This window comes from Wolffia australiana, chromosome 10, assembly GCF_029677425.1.
Source record: "Wolffia australiana isolate 7733 chromosome 10, ASM2967742v1".
In the NCBI taxonomy this organism is placed as follows: domain Eukaryota; kingdom Viridiplantae; phylum Streptophyta; class Magnoliopsida; order Alismatales; family Araceae; genus Wolffia; species Wolffia australiana.
In genome coordinates this window covers 3,413,213-3,431,057 of record NC_135844.1, presented here as the reverse complement: position 1 = coordinate 3,431,057, position 17,845 = coordinate 3,413,213, and the positions used below count along the sequence as shown (strand labels likewise).

The window sequence follows — 17,845 nt, the reverse complement described above, 5'->3', positions numbered from 1 at the left end:
TTTTAATTATCGAAGGTCTATTCAATTTTATTCCTAGTCGAGTCTAAGAAAATGAACCACAGTGCTTTGAGGTGGATCCCATTGAATTTGTGGAAATGAACCTAATCTGGTCCATACTTCATTAAATTGGTGGAAATAAGTCTAAAAGTTGCTGTTTCTTAAGACTGGTGTTTTGTTTTTCATTTATGTCGATATCTTGAACTGATCCCTACATTGAATTTGAAGTTGAGTGACTAGGATTGATTTTATTCCAATAAAGGGTGAAATATATTGAAGTTGTCAGAGAGGCATTGTGATAAATAAAATAGATTAATTTTATTCCACACATGAAGAGAGATAGTAATAAAACTGAAATTAGAAAAATATTAGAGAGATTGGAGTATTGTTAGGCAACATTTCTAACTATTGATGTAGAGCCCCTCCATGTCATGGTCGTTGATGTAGGGGCTCTACATCAATAGTTAGAAATGTTGCCTAACAATACTCCAATCTCTCTAATATTTTTCTAATTTCAGTAGACACGGTCAGTTCTGTTCTTTTGGTGCGAATTTGTGTGAATTGTTCCTTTTGTTATGTTTTTCGAACAGAACAAAAACGAATTCGAACAGAACATCGAACTGACCAGCGTTCTGTTCTTTTGTTCGCTTTGTGCGAATTTTAGTCTGATTTTGTGAGAATGTACGAATTTGTGCGAATGTACGAATTTTGTTCGTCGTTACAAACGATCAGAACAGAACGACCCTGTATACTCCATGTTGACATTAATCAAGGGTGTCAGGTTATGTTCTAGATTTTTGGCTTGTAGTATTATTATGATACTGCTAGTGAAATTGAGGAGATACTACATGTAAATACAAAATAGATATCTTATGAGGACCTTAAAGCTGAGTGACTTTGACTGTCAATAATGGCATTCATCATGCAAGAAAAAAAGTTTCTTCCTTGACATGTCGCCTACAAAGTTCTCAGATGTTTACTTTAACAATTTCTAGATAGAGAGATTGTAGGTTTACACAGGTCACTTTAAATTCTTTGTAATTATACTGTCAGGTAAATACTTCGATTATTCAGTATTGATTTATGGGTTAACTTTCATTACCCGGCATTTATCTTGTATATCTTTCTGAACACTAATCTATACAAACTTTGATTGGACATGGTAGAAAGGCCTATTGAAGTAGAATCAACCTTAGTCAATTCAGTATTGGTTTATGGGTTAACTTTCATTACCCGGCATTTATCTTGTATATCTTTCTGAACACTAATCTATACAAACTTTGATTGGACATGGTAGAAAGGCCTATTGAAGTGGAATCAACCTTAGTCAATTCAGTATTGATTTATGGGTTAACTTTCATTACCCGGCATTTATCTTGTATATCTTTCTGAACACTAATCTATACAAACTTTGATTGGACATGGTAGAAAGGCCTATTGAAGTGGAATCAACCTTAGTCAATTCAGTTAATAACATGACCATATAGATTGGAATGAATACAACAGAAAATAAAGGACCCAAGTAAAAAAATTGGATGAAATGAACCACAAAGTTTGAGCAGAAAAGTTCAAGGATTGAACAAAGAAAAAAATTCATAAAGATTCATACTCAGCCCGTCGGCTGCAGATTGAACCTCTTCTGGTTTAAACAGACACCATGCTCTTCGTAGACAAGTGCAGTAAAACTATAAAATCAAAAATACCATACTCCTCTTTGCAAAACTGAACATTTGAGTCTGAAATACTTAACTTTCTGAAAGAACCTACTCCCAAATTGTCTAAAAAACAAGCTCATGAGGCTTCATGCCAGACCTTAGTGAGAATCTAGAGCCCAGATAAGCCTTCAATTCAGGAACTGCTTCAATAGCCTTAATGAGAGGCGCATCCACAGCCTTCTGATCTTCCTTCTTCTCTGCTGGCAGCTCCTTAGTCTCCTGTAAAAGGGAATAGGAAAGAAAAGAATAAAGATAATATAATAAAAAAATACAATATTGAACTATAGAAGAACTCTTCAAAGCTAACCTTCTTCTCAGCCTCAAAGAACTCTCCTTCGGTCTTCTTCTTGTTCTTCTTCACTTCTTTGGTGAAGTACTTGTCGTCGAACTTGTCAACGTTGACACCTGAAATGTCAACCTTGGTTGAAGTTCCAATGACGTATGCCTGATTCACCCTTCTCAGAGGAACACCGTTGACTTTGAAAGGCCCTGCATTGAAATTCAGTAATCTTAGATAATCGTGTGATTATTAGGTTGAGGAGAATATAATTAACTCTAATCTAGTAGTTTTTCTATTTACTGGATTGAAAGATGAAAAATTCGAGTGATTTTGATCTGTTTGACTTTCCCCTCAGACAAATGCCTCAGTGACATCAATTGATAGTGAATGGAATTTCTCAGACTCGTCATCAAATTCTACATCACTGGGAATAGTCGGACATGATCAAATCAGAAAAATAGATATTGAATCTAGACTCCGAAGCATTTCAAATGCTAATAAATCAAGATAAAAAACATTAAATTATAACTGAGACGTGCCGAGAAAATCTTAAGAATAGGAAAAGATAGAGTTCAGAAGATGAAATTAAACATTTTGAGTTGGTCTTGACTTCCCCCTCAGACAAATGCCTCAGTGACATCAATTGATAATGAATGGAATTTCTCAGACTCGTCATCAAGATCTCAATCACAGGGAAAAGTCGGTCGACGTAAATTTAGTGCTTGAGGAATGAGTTGAAAGCATACATACAGTCACTAAATCAAGCTTAATTTGTCAAAACCTAAATTTACAGTAACGCAGACCCGAAATCGAAGCGAATTTGATAAAAGAACGAGTGAACGATCATATCTAAGAACGGAAAGAAGAACGATTAAAAATCATCTAATTCAAAATTCAAAATGCCTTATTTCCCCATCAGACAAATGCCTCAATGACATCAATATATAATGAATGGAATTTCTCAGACTCGTCATCAAAATCTACATCACTGGGAATAATCAGGCAAGATCACGCGGAGAACAAACCCACACATAAAACAGGAGTAATCATATCTTCGTTCCGAATCAGAAATACCCAGATGAACGAAGATTCGGCAAGAGAACACAAGACACCAAAATCAAGAGAACGAACGCTAAAACAAGATTAAAGAACTCCAGAGTAATCAAATGCCAAACTCACCGGTAACAAGAAGAAGACCAGACGGGAGCTGCTTCAAGAAGACAACTCTCTTGCCCATGAATCTTCCAGCCAGAAGAATAAGAACACTGCCGGGGCCAATGTTGGACCTGATTCAACCCCAAAAACCCAAAAAATAACCATCAAAACGCAAGAACACACCAAAGATTACGCCCAAAAACAACAAAAAATCAGCAAAGCCGCTAACTTGAGCTTCGTCGGCTTGTGCTTGCGCTTGTTAACCAGAGGCGTCTTCACATCATCAGCCGGGTAGAACTTGGGGGGCTTCTCGGCGGGCTTAGACTCGATGGGTTTCTTCTCCTGCTGAGGAAAAACTCCTCCGTGCTTCGCTTTGATCGCCCAGATTCCTCTTTTGTGGTACATCTGCGATTTCGACACCTTCCCGATCCCTCGAACGATCTCGGGATTGCGCGTAACCCTTGATTTGCTCTTCGGCGCCATTGAAATCGTTCTTCTCCGGGGAAGAGCTCGAAGATGGAGAGAGGCTACGGCGCTGGAGATTTGATCTCAAACCCTAATCTCTGGTGGGTCTAATAGCCGCTGCTCTCCGCTAGATTGTCGATTCAAGAGATCCTGACCGTTGGATTGAGATTCATCGCGGATCCTGACCGTCCGTTTTGGATCGAATCCTGACCGTCCGATGGGTTTCTTTAGAAGAAAGTTTTTCTTATTTCTCCCTCCCTCTTATGGGAATGTTGGAAAAAGGGGAAATATTTATTTATGATTTAAATGAAAAGAGTTTAATATTGTAGTATTACCAAGATGGAAGAATTTACTCATATATTTTGTTTCAGAATGGAAATGAAATGGACTTCTCTCTTTCTCTTCTGGGGATGTTTGAAAAGGGGGAAATATTTATTTCTGATGAAATTTGGCTAAAATGCAAAGAATATGATGTAGCATTACCAAAATGGAAGTATTTTTTCTCATATTGTGTCGATTCAAGAAATCCTGACCGTCCGATGGGTTTTATTGGGCCTCATTAGGAGAAAGCTTTATTCTCATTTCTCCCTCCCTCTTATGGGGATGTTGAAAGAAGGGGAAATATTTATTTGTGATGGAATTTGACTAAAATGTCAAGAATATGTTGTAGTATTACCAACATGGAATAATTTTTTCTTATATTTTGTTTCAGAATGGAGGTGAAATAGACTTCGCTCTCTCTCCTCTGGGGATATTTTAATAAGGGGGAAAATATTTATTTGTGATGGAGTTTGGCTAAATGCAAAGAGTATGATGTGGCATTACCAAAATAGAAGTATTTTTTCACCTATTGTGTGGATTCAAAGATCCTGACCGTCGGATTGAGTTTCATCGCGAATCCTGACTGTACGTTTGTGATCAAATCCTGACCGTCTGATGGGTATTATTGGGCCTCTTTAGGTAAAAGCTATATTCTTATTTCTCCCTCCGTCTTCTAGGGATGTTGATAAAGGGGAAATATTTATTTGTGATGGAATTTGACTAAAATGTCAAGAATATGTTGTAGCATTACCAAGATGGAAGAGCTTTTTCTTATATTTTGTTTCAGAATGGAGGTGAAATGGACTTCTCCTTCCCTCTTCTTGGGATATTAGAAAAGGGGGAAAATTACTGATTTTTAAAAAGGTGTTTTTTATTTCTCCCTCCCTCTACTAGGATATTAAAAAGGGGGGAATATTCAGTTGCGATGGAGTTTGGCTAAAATGTCAAGAATATGATGTAACATTACCAAAATGGAAGTATTTTTTCTTATATTTTGTTTCTGAATGGGGGTGAAAGAGACCTCTCTCCCTCTTCTGTGATATAAGAAGAGGGGGAACAATATTGATTTGTGAAAGATATTCCTTATTTTTTCCTTCCCTCTTCTAGGATATTAAAAAGGGGAAAATTATTGATTTGTAATGGAGTTTGGCTAAATTTCAAGAATATGATGTAGCATTACCACAATGGAAGTGTTTTTTCTTAGATTTTGTTTAAGAATGGGGGTGAAATATGCTTCTCCCTCCCTCTTTTGGGATATTTGAAAAGAGGGGAAAATATTGATTTATGATGGACTTTGGCAAAAATGTCATCGCATTGGTTAAAATGCCAACAATGTACTGTAGCATTACCGAAATGGCTATATTTTTTTCTTATGTTTTTTTTTTGGAGAAATCGAAGGCTATGTGAAGAGATTGTAGGTCACTTTATACTATTTAATAGTAGTTACAGCCCAATGGGTTGTGTGATGATAGCTGTAATTACATGTTACTCGTCTAGCTGTAGTGAAAGAGATGAGATAGGCTGGCCCTAAAATTTCACAAAATATATGAACCGTCAAAGAATATTAATGAAAATTTCTGAATCTAAATCATAATATTGCAATGAAAATTATTCAAAGTGCTATAGCAGCAGAGCAAAGTCTCTTGCGATGAGAATTATTCAAAATGTTATCTTCCAGAATATTTTTATAGCCTCATATAAAATTTGAACAATTTCATTTGATCAGGATCGTTTTTGGTCTCCGGTTAAAACATAAAAAACCAACATTTAAATGTGATTAGTATCTGGTTAAAGCACAATTTTGATCCGACTTATGTTTATAATAAGAAAAAATATTATATATTTATATTTCTGATAAAATAAAATTTTAGTCACCTCCTAGCCAGTTAAGATGTTGGAAAGAACTTGTCCCTTATCTCAGCCCAAAAACATTGAAGTGATAATATTTTTTCAATAAGTATAATGATCTCTAATATTTCATTGGGATTACACATATCTGATGTTTGATTATTATTTTTAAGAATCTCAATGATATTATTTTATTTTATCTTTAATCATTTTATTACAAAACCAAACTAGAATATGGTTATATCCATTTTAGAGTATATCATAGAAATTAAATTGATTAACATACTAAATGGGGAAATCTGAACTAGAGGAGAAATTAAATTTAATCATGGAAGAATCAATATATGTATTTCCTTAAAGTCTTAAGTGCTTTGATTAATAATCAAATTATTTACATGTTCCTTAAATCCCAAAATGGACTTTTCTGAGTATTTAATGCCAAATTATTTGTTCTAGAAAAGTTGAGAACATTATTTTGACAAATATTCAACATGGTCTGGTAAAATCTTGTCCAATGGAGTTTTACTAGGGTAAGCTCATTATCAACACGAGAAGAGGTCTAAACCATTTCAATAATTTAGAAAATGAATAAAGGACCAATTTTATATTATAACATACAGAGTTAATATTTAAACTTGTCCTAATTTTTTACGTGAAGAAAAAATTGTCCATATGGAATGGTCGTTTTGGCCAGTCAAACAACAATATTAGTGCTCAAATTCATGTTATGGTTCATATGAATACATTTATTTACATTTTAATGTAGATAAAAATGTTGGTAGGAGGATCTAATAAACCGTGATATTTTGGATTTCAATTTAAGGATAACGTGATACATTTACTTAATTTCTAATGGTCTCAATAAGGGATGATAATTGTCTTGTGAATAGAATATAAAAGTCTATGTTGACCTTAGATACTTTTTCATGAAATCTCTCATGTAAAAAGAAAACCTTTATATAAATATAACGAAAAAAGGGTAAAATAATCACTATCTGCTTAGACCATGTTCATCTCTAGTGAGGAATTTGATTGCCCGGTGAAGCTATAGAATGGATCCAATGCCATGATAGAACTATATGTAGTCACCAAGCCTATCACACATGCCAGATCTTGTTAATTATTCATTAATATGACATATTCATTATAATTCATGCATAATGCTTATAATTAAGTCTATAAATACATGATCCAACTTTCTGAATTATGATGATATCATCATAATGATGAGGATGGCCTACATTATTTTGGGATTCATATGATTTTTGAAAAAGTTGTTTGAAATGTCAATCCATGATTAATCTAATAAAAAATGATGCCATCCCATTAAAACCGATAATAAAAATTGAGATTTTCAATTTATGGGGCATAGATTATATGGGCCATTTCCACCATCCTTTGGACATGAGTATAAATTGATGGATGTGGATTATGTGTTCAAGTGGGTTGAGGCAATACTCACTAGTAAAAAACTATCATAAAGTAGTATTGAAATTCTTGACTCAATATATATTCTCGACATTTGGATGTCCAAGAGCAATAATTAGGAATGGTGGATCCCATTTTAACAATAGTCATTTCATATCTTTACTTAAGAAATATGGAGTACATCATAAGATGACCACTCCATACCATCCTCAAGCTAATGGCCAGATTGAAGTAAGTAATAGAGAAATGAGGAAGTTTATAAAAAAAGATAATACATCCTGATAGTAAAGATTGGAGTGAGAGATTACTGGATACTTTGTGGGCATATAGAACAGCCTATAATGGTACCATTGGAATGTCCCCTTTTAGACTCATATTTGGAAATGCGTGTCATCTTCCTGTCGAGATTCAACATCGAGCTTATTGGGCAATTATGAAGTTGAATCTCACTATGGAAGATGCAGGGAAAAATAATATGTTTCAGCTTCAAGAATTCCAAGAGTTAAGAAATGACGCGTACAAAAATTTGGTAATTTGCAAAGCCAAAATGAAGGTATTTCATAAAAGCAAATTAAATAGAAGAAATTTCCATGAGAATCAAAGAGTACGGCTTTATGATTTCTGTTTGAAACTATTTCCAGGGATGCTTAGGAGCAGATGGGTTGGACCATTTGTTATCATTAAACTATTTGATTATGGAGCTGTTTTGATTTCAGATCCAAAGACAGGTCGATAGTTTAAAGTAAATTGACAAAGGTTGAAGCCATCCCTAGAACCAGTGGTGGAGACAAGGGGGGGGCTGGGGGGGGCCCAGCCCCCCCTAGCGAAAATGACCTGAAGAAATTTAGTAGGGGGGGCCCACCCCCTATTAAATTTATTCAGGTCGGGGGAGAGCTTCTCTGTTTCTCTTTAGAGAGAGAAAGAGAGAGAGGGAAAGAGAGAGAGAGAGGAAAGGAGCGCCCGCCCGAATCCCCGCCAGAGCCCTGCTGAATCCCCGTCAAAGCCCTGCTGAATCCCCGCCACGGCCCCGCCAGATCCCCGCCAGATCCCCGCCAAAGCCCTGCCAAATCCCCGCCAGGGCCCCGCCGGATCCCCGCCAGAGCCCCACCGGAGCCCAGCCGCAGCACCCCTAACCCCTCTCTCAAGGTATCCAAAATTATCCACTGCATTATTAATATTATTATATTCCAGTTTTTTGTCAAATCGTCATCCAATTTCATTTTGATTATTCTATGCGAGTTCAATTTTGAACTATGAATCTCATTTGAGTTGTCATATCAATTATTTGATTTATTTCATCTAATTTTGTTTCTACTTTGGTTTAATCTCCGGTATTATCACTGACAAGGATATTTCTTATATGTTTTGATTTTTTGAACATCTTAATATGATTTTAAAATTCCAATTAAAATTTGAATAAATTTGAGACAAATTGTCTTCTACTGGTGAAGCCAATTGACATTCATACTTGGATATTGAAATTGAGATCCAAGTCACTGGCAAAATTCATTTTATTGAATTGAGAATATTTTATCTTCCTCTATAGGCCTCCTTCCTCTTCTTTTCCGTCCATCTCTTTTCGAATATCTGGAATTTTTAAAAATTCTGACTGATTTTTCCTTTGGAATAGGAGGCTGAGAGTCACTCCTCCCTTACTCGTCTCTTTTCGAAGTCTCACACCTGATAGCTGCCTCGCTCTTGCTCTATTATGTTGCCATGAATTCCTGCAGCCTATCTCAAGAGGAATCACTAATTAATCTCAAGAAAGAGTTGGACGATCTGGGATTTGATCACAACAATCTCTTGTCTTTTGCTTCCGGCCAGCCTGACGTTTGTCAGCATGCTCTCACTTTGATCGACTCTTATCTTGAGAACTTCAACAATTGCGGCATCGCCTTACTATGCAAAAAGCATCTGCGGACATGTTCCCCCATGGAAAAAGGAAGGCATAGATCAGAAAACAGGTTGCAGTCCTCAATCACTAGCTTCTTTTTCAAAGGACAGAAAACGGAGCATCCTTTGGCACCAATTACTGAAACACCTGCCGACGGTGCCACATTGCTGCCCACTGCGGAATCAGAAGTTGTTGTTCCTATCTCTCCCATCGCCTACAATCCAATTTCAACCGAAGATGGCTTGGAACGAGATCCTGGAATGAGGAATTTGATTCACAGCCAATCAGTCAGTGAAGAGACTCTTATTGACAAGTACCTAGAGCTCGGCCCCTTCCAGCCTCGCTTATCAAAGTATCCGGTCGACTTGAAGACATGCAGGTCTTTTTCTGCGAGTTGGTTTCAGCGCTTCGCGTGGTTAGAGTACTCCATTGCTAATGACAACGCGTTCTGCTTTGTGTGCTATCTGTTCAGTCTTTCAAAACAGACAGCTCGCTCAAGCTCTCAATTCATCACATGTGGTTTTAAGCAATGGAAAAACGCTTTGGAGAAAAACAAAGGCCTCATTAAGCACAACAACTCTATCGACCACACCGATGCGATTGCCACTATGGAAAGACGAAAGGCTAAAGTCTTACCCTGCATTCTAAGTCGCTTAGATGGTGACCAGAAATCAGCACAAGCTGCCCAAGTTGTCGCCACTGCCAAGGTTGTTCTTCATCTAGCATTACAAGGCCTGGCCTTCCGCAGTCACCAAGAAAGCCACGAATCTTTGAATAGAGGCAATTTTCTTGAAACATTGGATTTCTTGGTACACAATGAGTCAGATCTCCGAAAGTCAATTACATGCCTGCCTAAGAATGCAAAATATACATCTCCCGATGTCCAGAAGGAGATGACAAAAGCTGTTGTAGATATTGTAAGACAAACAATCAGGGAAGAGCTCGGAGATGGATATTTCTGCTTGGTTGCTGATGAAGCCAGATGTGAGGCCAGGAAGGAATGGATGAGTGTCGTTCTGCGTTTCGTCGATCAGCATGGAGAAATTTGTGAGAGGTTCGCAGGCGCCATTCACGTGGAAGATACAAGATTTGAGACGTTATTTCAGCATCTTCTGGGATTCGTTCACTGTTTTGTCTTGGACATTAAACGTCTCCGTGGGCATGCTTACGACGGTGCCTCGAACATGAGAGCTTAATTCAATGGTTTACAGACCCTTGTTCGATCTCAGGTTCCATTTGCCTTTTATGTTCACTGTTTCACTCACCGGCTGAACCTTGTTATTGTTGCCGTGGCGACTGAGGTTCATTCTATCGCCCAGTTCTTCTGTTTAGTCCAACATATCTTCAACATTTGCGGAGCATCATGCAAACGGAACGATGCGCTTCGGAGCTCTCATGCCGAATTTATCCAAAAAGCCATTGAATTAGGGGACGTTGTTATTGGCAAGGGGCAAAATCAGATGAGAAGTCTTGGTTCAATTTCTTCCACGAGATGGAACTGCAGATTGTCGGCATTGAAAACCATCGCTAATTTGTTTTCTGCAATCTGCGATGTTCTTGAAATGGTTGCTGAAGATGCTGTTGCACCTGCAAAACGTGTCGAGGCTGATCATCTACTAGAGAAGGTCTCATCATTTGAGTTCGCATTTGGTTTGATGCTGATGACAGAAGTTTTGACCGTTACCAATACGCTCTCAATATCGCTTCAGAAGAAAGACCAAGACTTAGTGAATGCATGTGCGATGATTAAGTCTGCAAAGTTGGAAATTCAATCTATCAGAGATGAGGGGTTCCCACGCATTCTTGATAGGTCGGTGGCATTCTCCTTTTTGCATGGTATCGTAGTCCTGCCATTAGATGAACAGTGGCAACCATCTGGAAGACGCATGCGTGGCAGACCGCCTCAAAGTCGCGAACTATCCTACAAAGATCATTATCGGCTGGAGGTTTTCATTCCAGTTCTTGACCAACTCCGTTCTGAACTTGATTGTCGGTTCAGTGAGACTGTGGGTGAGTTAATGGACTTAGCATCATGTCTACAACCGAATGACAACTTCCATCGTTTCTACTGCCAAAAAATCCTTCGCCTTGCAAAAGTGTACTCAGAAGATTTCTCGGACGTTGATCGCCTGGGTTTGGAATCAGAACTCCGTTCCTTTAAGTCCACTCTCATATCCCATCCGGATTTCGGAATCGAACTTAAGTCAATCGCTGATCTGCTTCCCATCGTCATCAAGAGCGGACTTAGTGTGAACTTTCCTCTCTGCACTCGCCTTATTCGACTGATTCTTACATTGCCCGTCTCAACCGCCACAACGGAGCGAACTTTCTCTGCTCTTAAGATTGTGAAAACCAGGCTGAGGACATTGATGGGTGATTCATGGTTAGTTGATCTTCTTACGATCTACATAGAAAAGGGAATTGCCCGCAACATCCCCATTGATAGTGTCGTCAGTGGATTTAATGCAATGAAATCGCGAAGAGTGTAACTATTCATTCTGAAAATACATTATCTCTTTTTGAATTTTTTGGGTGAGCCCCCCCTGGTACAAAATCCTGGCTCTGCCACTGATTTATAGGTGTAACTTATGTCTGGTATCACACTTTTGATTTCAACATCCATAATATAAGAGAAGAGAACAATAGATAACTCCGTTGCATGGTCTTCACGCCGAGATGGCATGCGCCTTCGGTGCCGCATATTTTTTTTTATCATGCATGCGAGGAAAGATCACGTCCGCTGGTTGGAGAGCTGGCCGAGGATAGTGACAGCTCTTCGAAAATAAAAGGGACAGTTGAAAACAATTGTCGAGTGGGGGCAAACGGTGGCCCTCTCTTTTCCGCTTAGAAATTTGATTTCGTGTCGAGATGGTCCAGCCTCTTTAATTCATGAGTGATTGTTGACTCTAAGTTTGTATTGATCATCGTAATACAATATGTTTTCTCCTCTCTCTTATCCTAAAATACAAATCATATATTGTGGTCCTTCCTATATTATTGTTATCCAACATTTCATTTATGTACTTATAAATATATTTGTGGACTCTTTGTCTCGTTGTATCGTCACCTTCTCTTTGCAATTATGTACTATTCTATTGTAGAGCAGTACTACTATATTATTATTTTGTCCATATATTTTCTTATCGTCATATGAAGTATAGTAGTTGTTGCCTTTAAATATTCTCCATATCATCCGTATCAATTTGGACTAGCTCTCTCTTAGCCACTTATTTCGTATCTAATGCTAATCTTCTATTAGAAATCTCTCCCTTGCTCTGATTTTAAACAAGAAAACTTACTATTCAAATTTAAGGTCCTGCTAGCCGCCACCTTTTTTTTCTCAAAAACATATATTAAAACTATTTATATTTTTAACATTAAATATCGTACTGTTTTTATAGGTCAAAATATTCAATTCTTGACCAGTTATACAGTGATTTATGATATACAAATATTTTTGTTATTCTTCCAATACTCTGGATGCAATATTTTAAATTTATTGTAATTTGAACTTTTGTAAATATTATGGGTGTTATTATTAGTATATTTCTTTGAATCAGCTGATGACCTGGTATTTTGTAACTTCCCATAATATTTCAGGACTAAAATACAATTTGGGAATGACTTAGGATTTCTCAAGACTTAGTGACTGACCAAAGAGAGAATTTTTATGATAACTTTTGATTTTTCTTGGGTTTTCCCCATAGTTTATTTATCCAGAGGATGTTGCGACCCTTCCAATTAAATAATAATATAAATATTTCATATGTGGCAGATATACCTGAAATTAGGATTAAAATTCTCATTTTAGTTCTGATTTATGTGACAAAATTTTGAATTATTTCCTGAATAAGCACAGAGAAAACACCGGCTTCAATCAAAAGAGAACCTGTATTCGAAAATTGAATTTTCAGTTAAAATGTATTTTATGATCTTTAAAAGCTTTTCAGTATTTTGGGGTATATTTAATCTTTCTCGATACGGAATTCACCACCAGTTAAAAAAGTATGGAAAATCAAGGTTCCTCATTTGAAATATCAGTGGCCAGCTTCAGGATATTTCCTCCTCTTTCAATAAACTGAAAAAATAATACAGAAAACTTTTTGAATAACGTTTCCACCTAATCAAGAGAACCTAAAGAGCATTAATTCATTCCTTGATTTTTCTTTGACTGCATTTCCCGTACATCATCCCCGCAGTAGGGTATTTCCTTTTCTCTATGATTTCACAACGCTCTGCTTTGTTCCCCTGAAACTTTTATCATCATGCATCAAATAGCGGGATACAAGACAATATGTATTTCTAATTATATCAGAAATAACTCTGGTTTTGAATGAAACTTCAAACAGAGTTCTATATAGCCTCCAGTGGCGATCTTCATTTGAAGATTTCTGATGATCCAAATAATAATTCACAGTGTTTACTCCCTTTTAGTTTATTCAGTCTTGCATAAAATAGATCTATCCTGTATTATATGGATTTTTACAAATGTGATCTGGCTGTTCATTCGAATTTCAAAAACAACCATAAAAATATCCAAATCTTCATACAACGCTTATTCTAGGTTTCAAAATTGTTATCCTTCTAACTTATTCAACCTATCATCAAAAAATAAAACTCCAATTATTGAAATTGTTCTACAAAAACTTCATGCAAATTTATTGAAAAGGTGAGATCTGATGCTTGCTCTTTTTACTTCACATGTTCCCAAGAGGGATAAGTAGAATTTATTTAAAACTAGGTGTAAATCTACCTAAACGGGCTTCAAAAGTGAAAGGAAAAATTCTATGATTTTTTAAACCCAAACAGTACAAATTTATTTATTATGAAATTAGAAAATAATTTAAAATAAATTCTTTGATTTAAAGTAGCATAATCGTAACTCTGCCATTCCCTTCACAAGCCATACACACATATATTCAACCATTGTATTTCATCCATTAACTGAACTTTCAAAACATGCTAAACATTTCTAGTGGATATATGAAATAAAATTCTTAAAACTATTTTAATAAAATAATCCATCAATTCAAATACAATTAACTGATGAAAGTGGATAAGTTCCTGTTGATAATGCTTTTTTACTGGCCTAAGTTTATTTCATCAACTGGAGTATTAGATCAAAGATGTAGGACCTAGTTATCGACATGTTCAGAATTACAAGGAGTTCTAAATCAATAATGTTTCCTGTTGATCACATGGCCAAACATCACATGCCATCATATACATTAAGGCTGTCATCCAATGCATGTATGAGTCACATTTTGAACCATATGAACTTGGCTATCTACATACACCTAAGTCCTAATATGAATAAACGTCTGAACTGATGTAAAACTATTGACTGATGGTTGACTTGGCACAAATAAATTTATAATCTTAAGTGATACACACACTTAGGGATTTTAATAAAATTACCACATAAATATAAGTTTTCCTTGTGCTTTATCCTTTTTCAAATGATAAATTCAATTACTTTATGACATAATTCTTATGAACTATTTTATGGTATCATTCACCATTTCATATACAGTTAATGATTGACCCATACATATTATGAATGGGATATATTTTAATATCATGTTTTATTTGGATTATACTTATTTGACGAATAATTTATCCAAAATACTACGAAATAGCTATTTCTTACAACCCTTCTAAGGTTAAAAACTATGTGTATCAAAAAAATCAATTTTATAATCTTAAAAATATGGACAAGTCTTCACTTGAAGAAAACCTCGTAAGGTTACATCACTAATGAAACATTAATTCTTTTTAAAACAAAATGGATATATTATGAAAGCCACAAGAGGATTTTAGTGGAATCTCCTGGGCCGATGTACTAGACTAGTTATAATTCGAATGCCCTAATAACATTTGTTCCCCAACCTGAACAATTAAATGTATCAACATACTTAACCCGATCAATGATTGATTTAACTTGGTCGATAGGTTGAGTTCCGGCATTTGCAGTGCCATACTACTTGTGTTTCAAAAGAGACAAAGGAGTATTGATACCTTGCAAAATAACATGATTAATTGATGAATTTTACATTATATTTATGTGTTTTAATGACTATATTTGCATGTTATCATATAAAAATGAAGATAAATCACTTACACTTTGATTTTATTATTATTTCTATTTTTTTATCATTTTACATGGTATTTGACCTCATTTTATTGAAGAAATATTTTTTTACAGGGCTTTAAATACTTGGCTAAAGGTTGGTAAGGGCTTTCCTAATTTTTCTGGAATTTTTCCATATTTTTATATAACTTTTTGACCGTTATGTAGCTAAGAAATGATTTTTATATATTCAATTAATACATATTTAATTTATTTGGCATTTTATAATATATATATATCAAGGGGCATCCACGTCATTCTCCCAAAATTCAGGCGAATAAGTGGATGATTATTATTAAATATTAAGGAGAGAAAAGGAAATGAGCATTATTGGCTCATTATGGCATCGCAAATCGCGATGCCATGACGAGCCAATCATTAGCTCATATGCGGCGCCGAAGGCGACAAAAGAAAAAAATAAAAAAGTTTTTATTAATCTTCGTGCAATAAATGCATATGGAGATTCTCCGCGTGCATTTATAATCTATCTTAGTCGTTAGAATCAGCGTACATGCGGCATCGATTTGCCGCATGCATTAAATGCACGCAGAATCGACAATGCAAATGTCAAAAATTGCGGCTAACTTTGTCGTTTTCTGCCTTTTTTTTTTTGAAAAATAAAAGAGAAGGGTGACGTGGCATCCTCTCAACCATTCAAAAGGACATTCAATCTCCAATGATTGCGCGCTGACGACGCGGACAATCACATGTCAGAACGTGATCCGAGAAGGCGAAAAATGAGAAAAATCATGCGTCAGCCAATCAGAAAAATAGATTTTTTTTTTAAATAACAAGATGATCCAATGGCCTATATTAATCTGTAGTAAAATGATGATATCTAGAGATCTAGATGTCCGATTGGGCTGAAATTTTGAGGGTAGGTTCGTCCTTTCTCCCTCTACAATCCAGATGTTGCATCTTTAAATAGAGGTCTGAAAAAGGGTGAAATTCACATTTTGAAGCTCTCTCCAAGGGTTTGGCATGGAAGGACACAAGAGTTGCTTTAGAAGTTGACAGTTCTTGATTCTGCATTCAAATTTGTAAGTTTCTGATTTGTATTTCAAACTTCTTCTTGAACGATTCTAAAACGCCAAGGCATGGGCGAAATGTACATGCCCTAGAAGTGGTTTTGAATGAAATTAGCACTGAATTTTGATTCTGATTCAAGATATGATTTTTAATCTTTAATTCTACATCAATTTTGAACATTTCTACATCATTAGATTTTTAATTTAGGATCGGATTTTACCTTTTCCCCAATTTCTTCACTTTCTCTCTCTAGGTTAATTTGTCTAGTTTCTCTCTCTTGATTTCAATTTTTATTGTTTGGAAATTTAAAATATATAAAAATCCTAAAAACAAAGTTTGATTAAAAAATTCATTCATCTTGAAGTCCAATTTAAAAATCCCTTTCTTGATTATTAAATTCCCAATTTTAATTCATAAAAATTCTCTTAAAATTTTATAATAATTGGGAAATTAGTAATCCAAATTAATCTGATCTTATAATTGAAATAATTTTATCTTGAGCTTTTTAACCGAAATATTTAAAATCAAAATTAGGTTTTTACTTGATTTTGCTTAATTAAAAACATTATTAAGTATAATTAAGGTTTATTAATTGTAAAATTAATTCATCTTTGAATTAATTCATTAAAAATTGAATAAACATTCTTACTTGCTGCCTCCCTGTGGTTCGACCCCTTCCTTGCTTTATATTCTATATTTAGTGATTAAGGGTACTTATAAATTGTATTGTATATGTCTAAACGTCAAATCAATGACATATTTACATGCATTTTTAGGCTTATCAAGTATATCAAACATCTCTTGGAACCCCACTGTCAACAGCTTCCATGAATGTATAATCCCTCATTTGCTTGAGAATTTTAATATTCTATTGGTATGGTCAACTGTCAAATCTAGTTGGTCATCCCATTGGTACTGATGCATTGGGAAATCATCACACAATTGTTCTCCAATATTCCACTACATTATGAATTTACTACATCATGTACATTTTTCTGTCTTCTCTTACACCAAAGATGGACAATCCCATATTGACCATTGAATCAACCTCATAATCATCTTCTGACATCTGATTTAAGATAGTTTGGTATTTCATGAAGTCTTAGGCCAAAGAAGTAGATGCAATATATTTATAGACGCCATTAATGGATAATGCAGGGAAAAAAAGAGCATGTAGACTACTGTTTTATTCTCTTATTTGTATCTCCTCTTCAGTCAATTGCATGGATCACACACATGGCAACAAATCCTCATTTTTTCCTAAATATTGTGCTTTAAAATCCACCTTATTCTGGTTCTGGTGCATATCCTGAGAGTCACAAAATTTCCCATGATTGGTGTGAAGATTAACATTGATGACTTCAGGCCAATCACATTTCATCACATGTACATGAATAAATATTAAAGTAAAAGATAATCGTATTTTAATTTATTTTCTCTCATTAGTGAATCATGTTTTGTACTCTATATGGCCTTGTATAATGAATTTGGTCAATCTATTGCCAATTATATCTTGTTTTTTCCCCATGTTCCCTTTTCACCATATCAATTTCATGTAAAAAAATTCAATAAAAATACAAAAA

General features: G+C 35.4%; 2 protein-coding genes and 3 non-coding genes across 5 annotated transcripts; 1 reads left to right on the top strand and 4 right to left on the bottom strand.

The window, feature by feature from the left end:
- Window positions 1–1,677: 1,677 nt before the first annotated feature.
- On the bottom strand, window positions 1,678–3,702 carry LOC144708472 (large ribosomal subunit protein eL6-like). Its single transcript, XM_078581829.1, has 4 exons — window positions 3,377–3,702; window positions 3,172–3,278; window positions 2,020–2,201; window positions 1,678–1,931 (listed from the first exon to the last, which is right to left on the bottom strand). Exons 1-4 carry the CDS (start codon window positions 3,628–3,630, stop codon window positions 1,776–1,778), a joined length of 699 nt encoding a protein of 232 aa, XP_078437955.1. The 5' UTR covers window positions 3,631–3,702; the 3' UTR covers window positions 1,678–1,775.
- LOC144708973 (small nucleolar RNA SNOR75) lies at window positions 2,339–2,422 on the bottom strand. The gene has a single exon (XR_013582922.1). It is a non-coding gene; the product is annotated as a small nucleolar RNA SNOR75 (small nucleolar RNA).
- On the bottom strand, window positions 2,605–2,688 carry LOC144708975 (small nucleolar RNA SNOR75). The gene has a single exon (XR_013582924.1). It is a non-coding gene; the product is annotated as a small nucleolar RNA SNOR75 (small nucleolar RNA).
- On the bottom strand, window positions 2,902–2,986 carry LOC144708974 (small nucleolar RNA SNOR75). Its single transcript, XR_013582923.1, has one exon. It is a non-coding gene; the product is annotated as a small nucleolar RNA SNOR75 (small nucleolar RNA).
- A 5,223-nt stretch (window positions 3,703–8,925) lies between the features above and the next one.
- LOC144708786 (uncharacterized) lies at window positions 8,926–11,592 on the top strand. Its single transcript, XM_078582221.1, has 2 exons — window positions 8,926–10,224; window positions 10,333–11,592. The coding sequence occupies exons 1-2, from the start codon at window positions 8,926–8,928 to the stop codon at window positions 11,590–11,592; spliced, it is 2,559 nt and encodes an 852-aa protein (XP_078438347.1).
- The last annotated feature ends 6,253 nt before the right edge of the window (window positions 11,593–17,845 follow it).

What these genes read in the sequence shown, in the direction of transcription:
- LOC144708472 (XM_078581829.1), bottom strand. Translation starts at nt 3,630, where the DNA reads ATGGCGCCGAAGAGCAAATCAAGGGTTACGCGCAATCCCGAGATCGTT. An exon ending in CACAAGCCGACGAAGCTCAA is followed by an intron (nt 3,279 to 3,376) that starts GTTAGCGGCTTT and finishes GGGTTGAATCAG; the next exon opens with GTCCAACATTGGCCCCGGCA. An exon ending in TCTTTGAGGCTGAGAAGAAG is followed by an intron (nt 1,932 to 2,019) that starts GTTAGCTTTGAA and finishes TCCCTTTTACAG; the next exon opens with GAGACTAAGGAGCTGCCAGC.
- LOC144708786 (XM_078582221.1), top strand. Translation starts at nt 8,926, where the DNA reads ATGAATTCCTGCAGCCTATCTCAAGAGGAATCACTAATTAATCTCAAG. An exon ending in TTCAGCATCTTCTGGGATTC is followed by an intron (nt 10,225 to 10,332) that starts GTTCACTGTTTT and finishes GTTCGATCTCAG; the next exon opens with GTTCCATTTGCCTTTTATGT.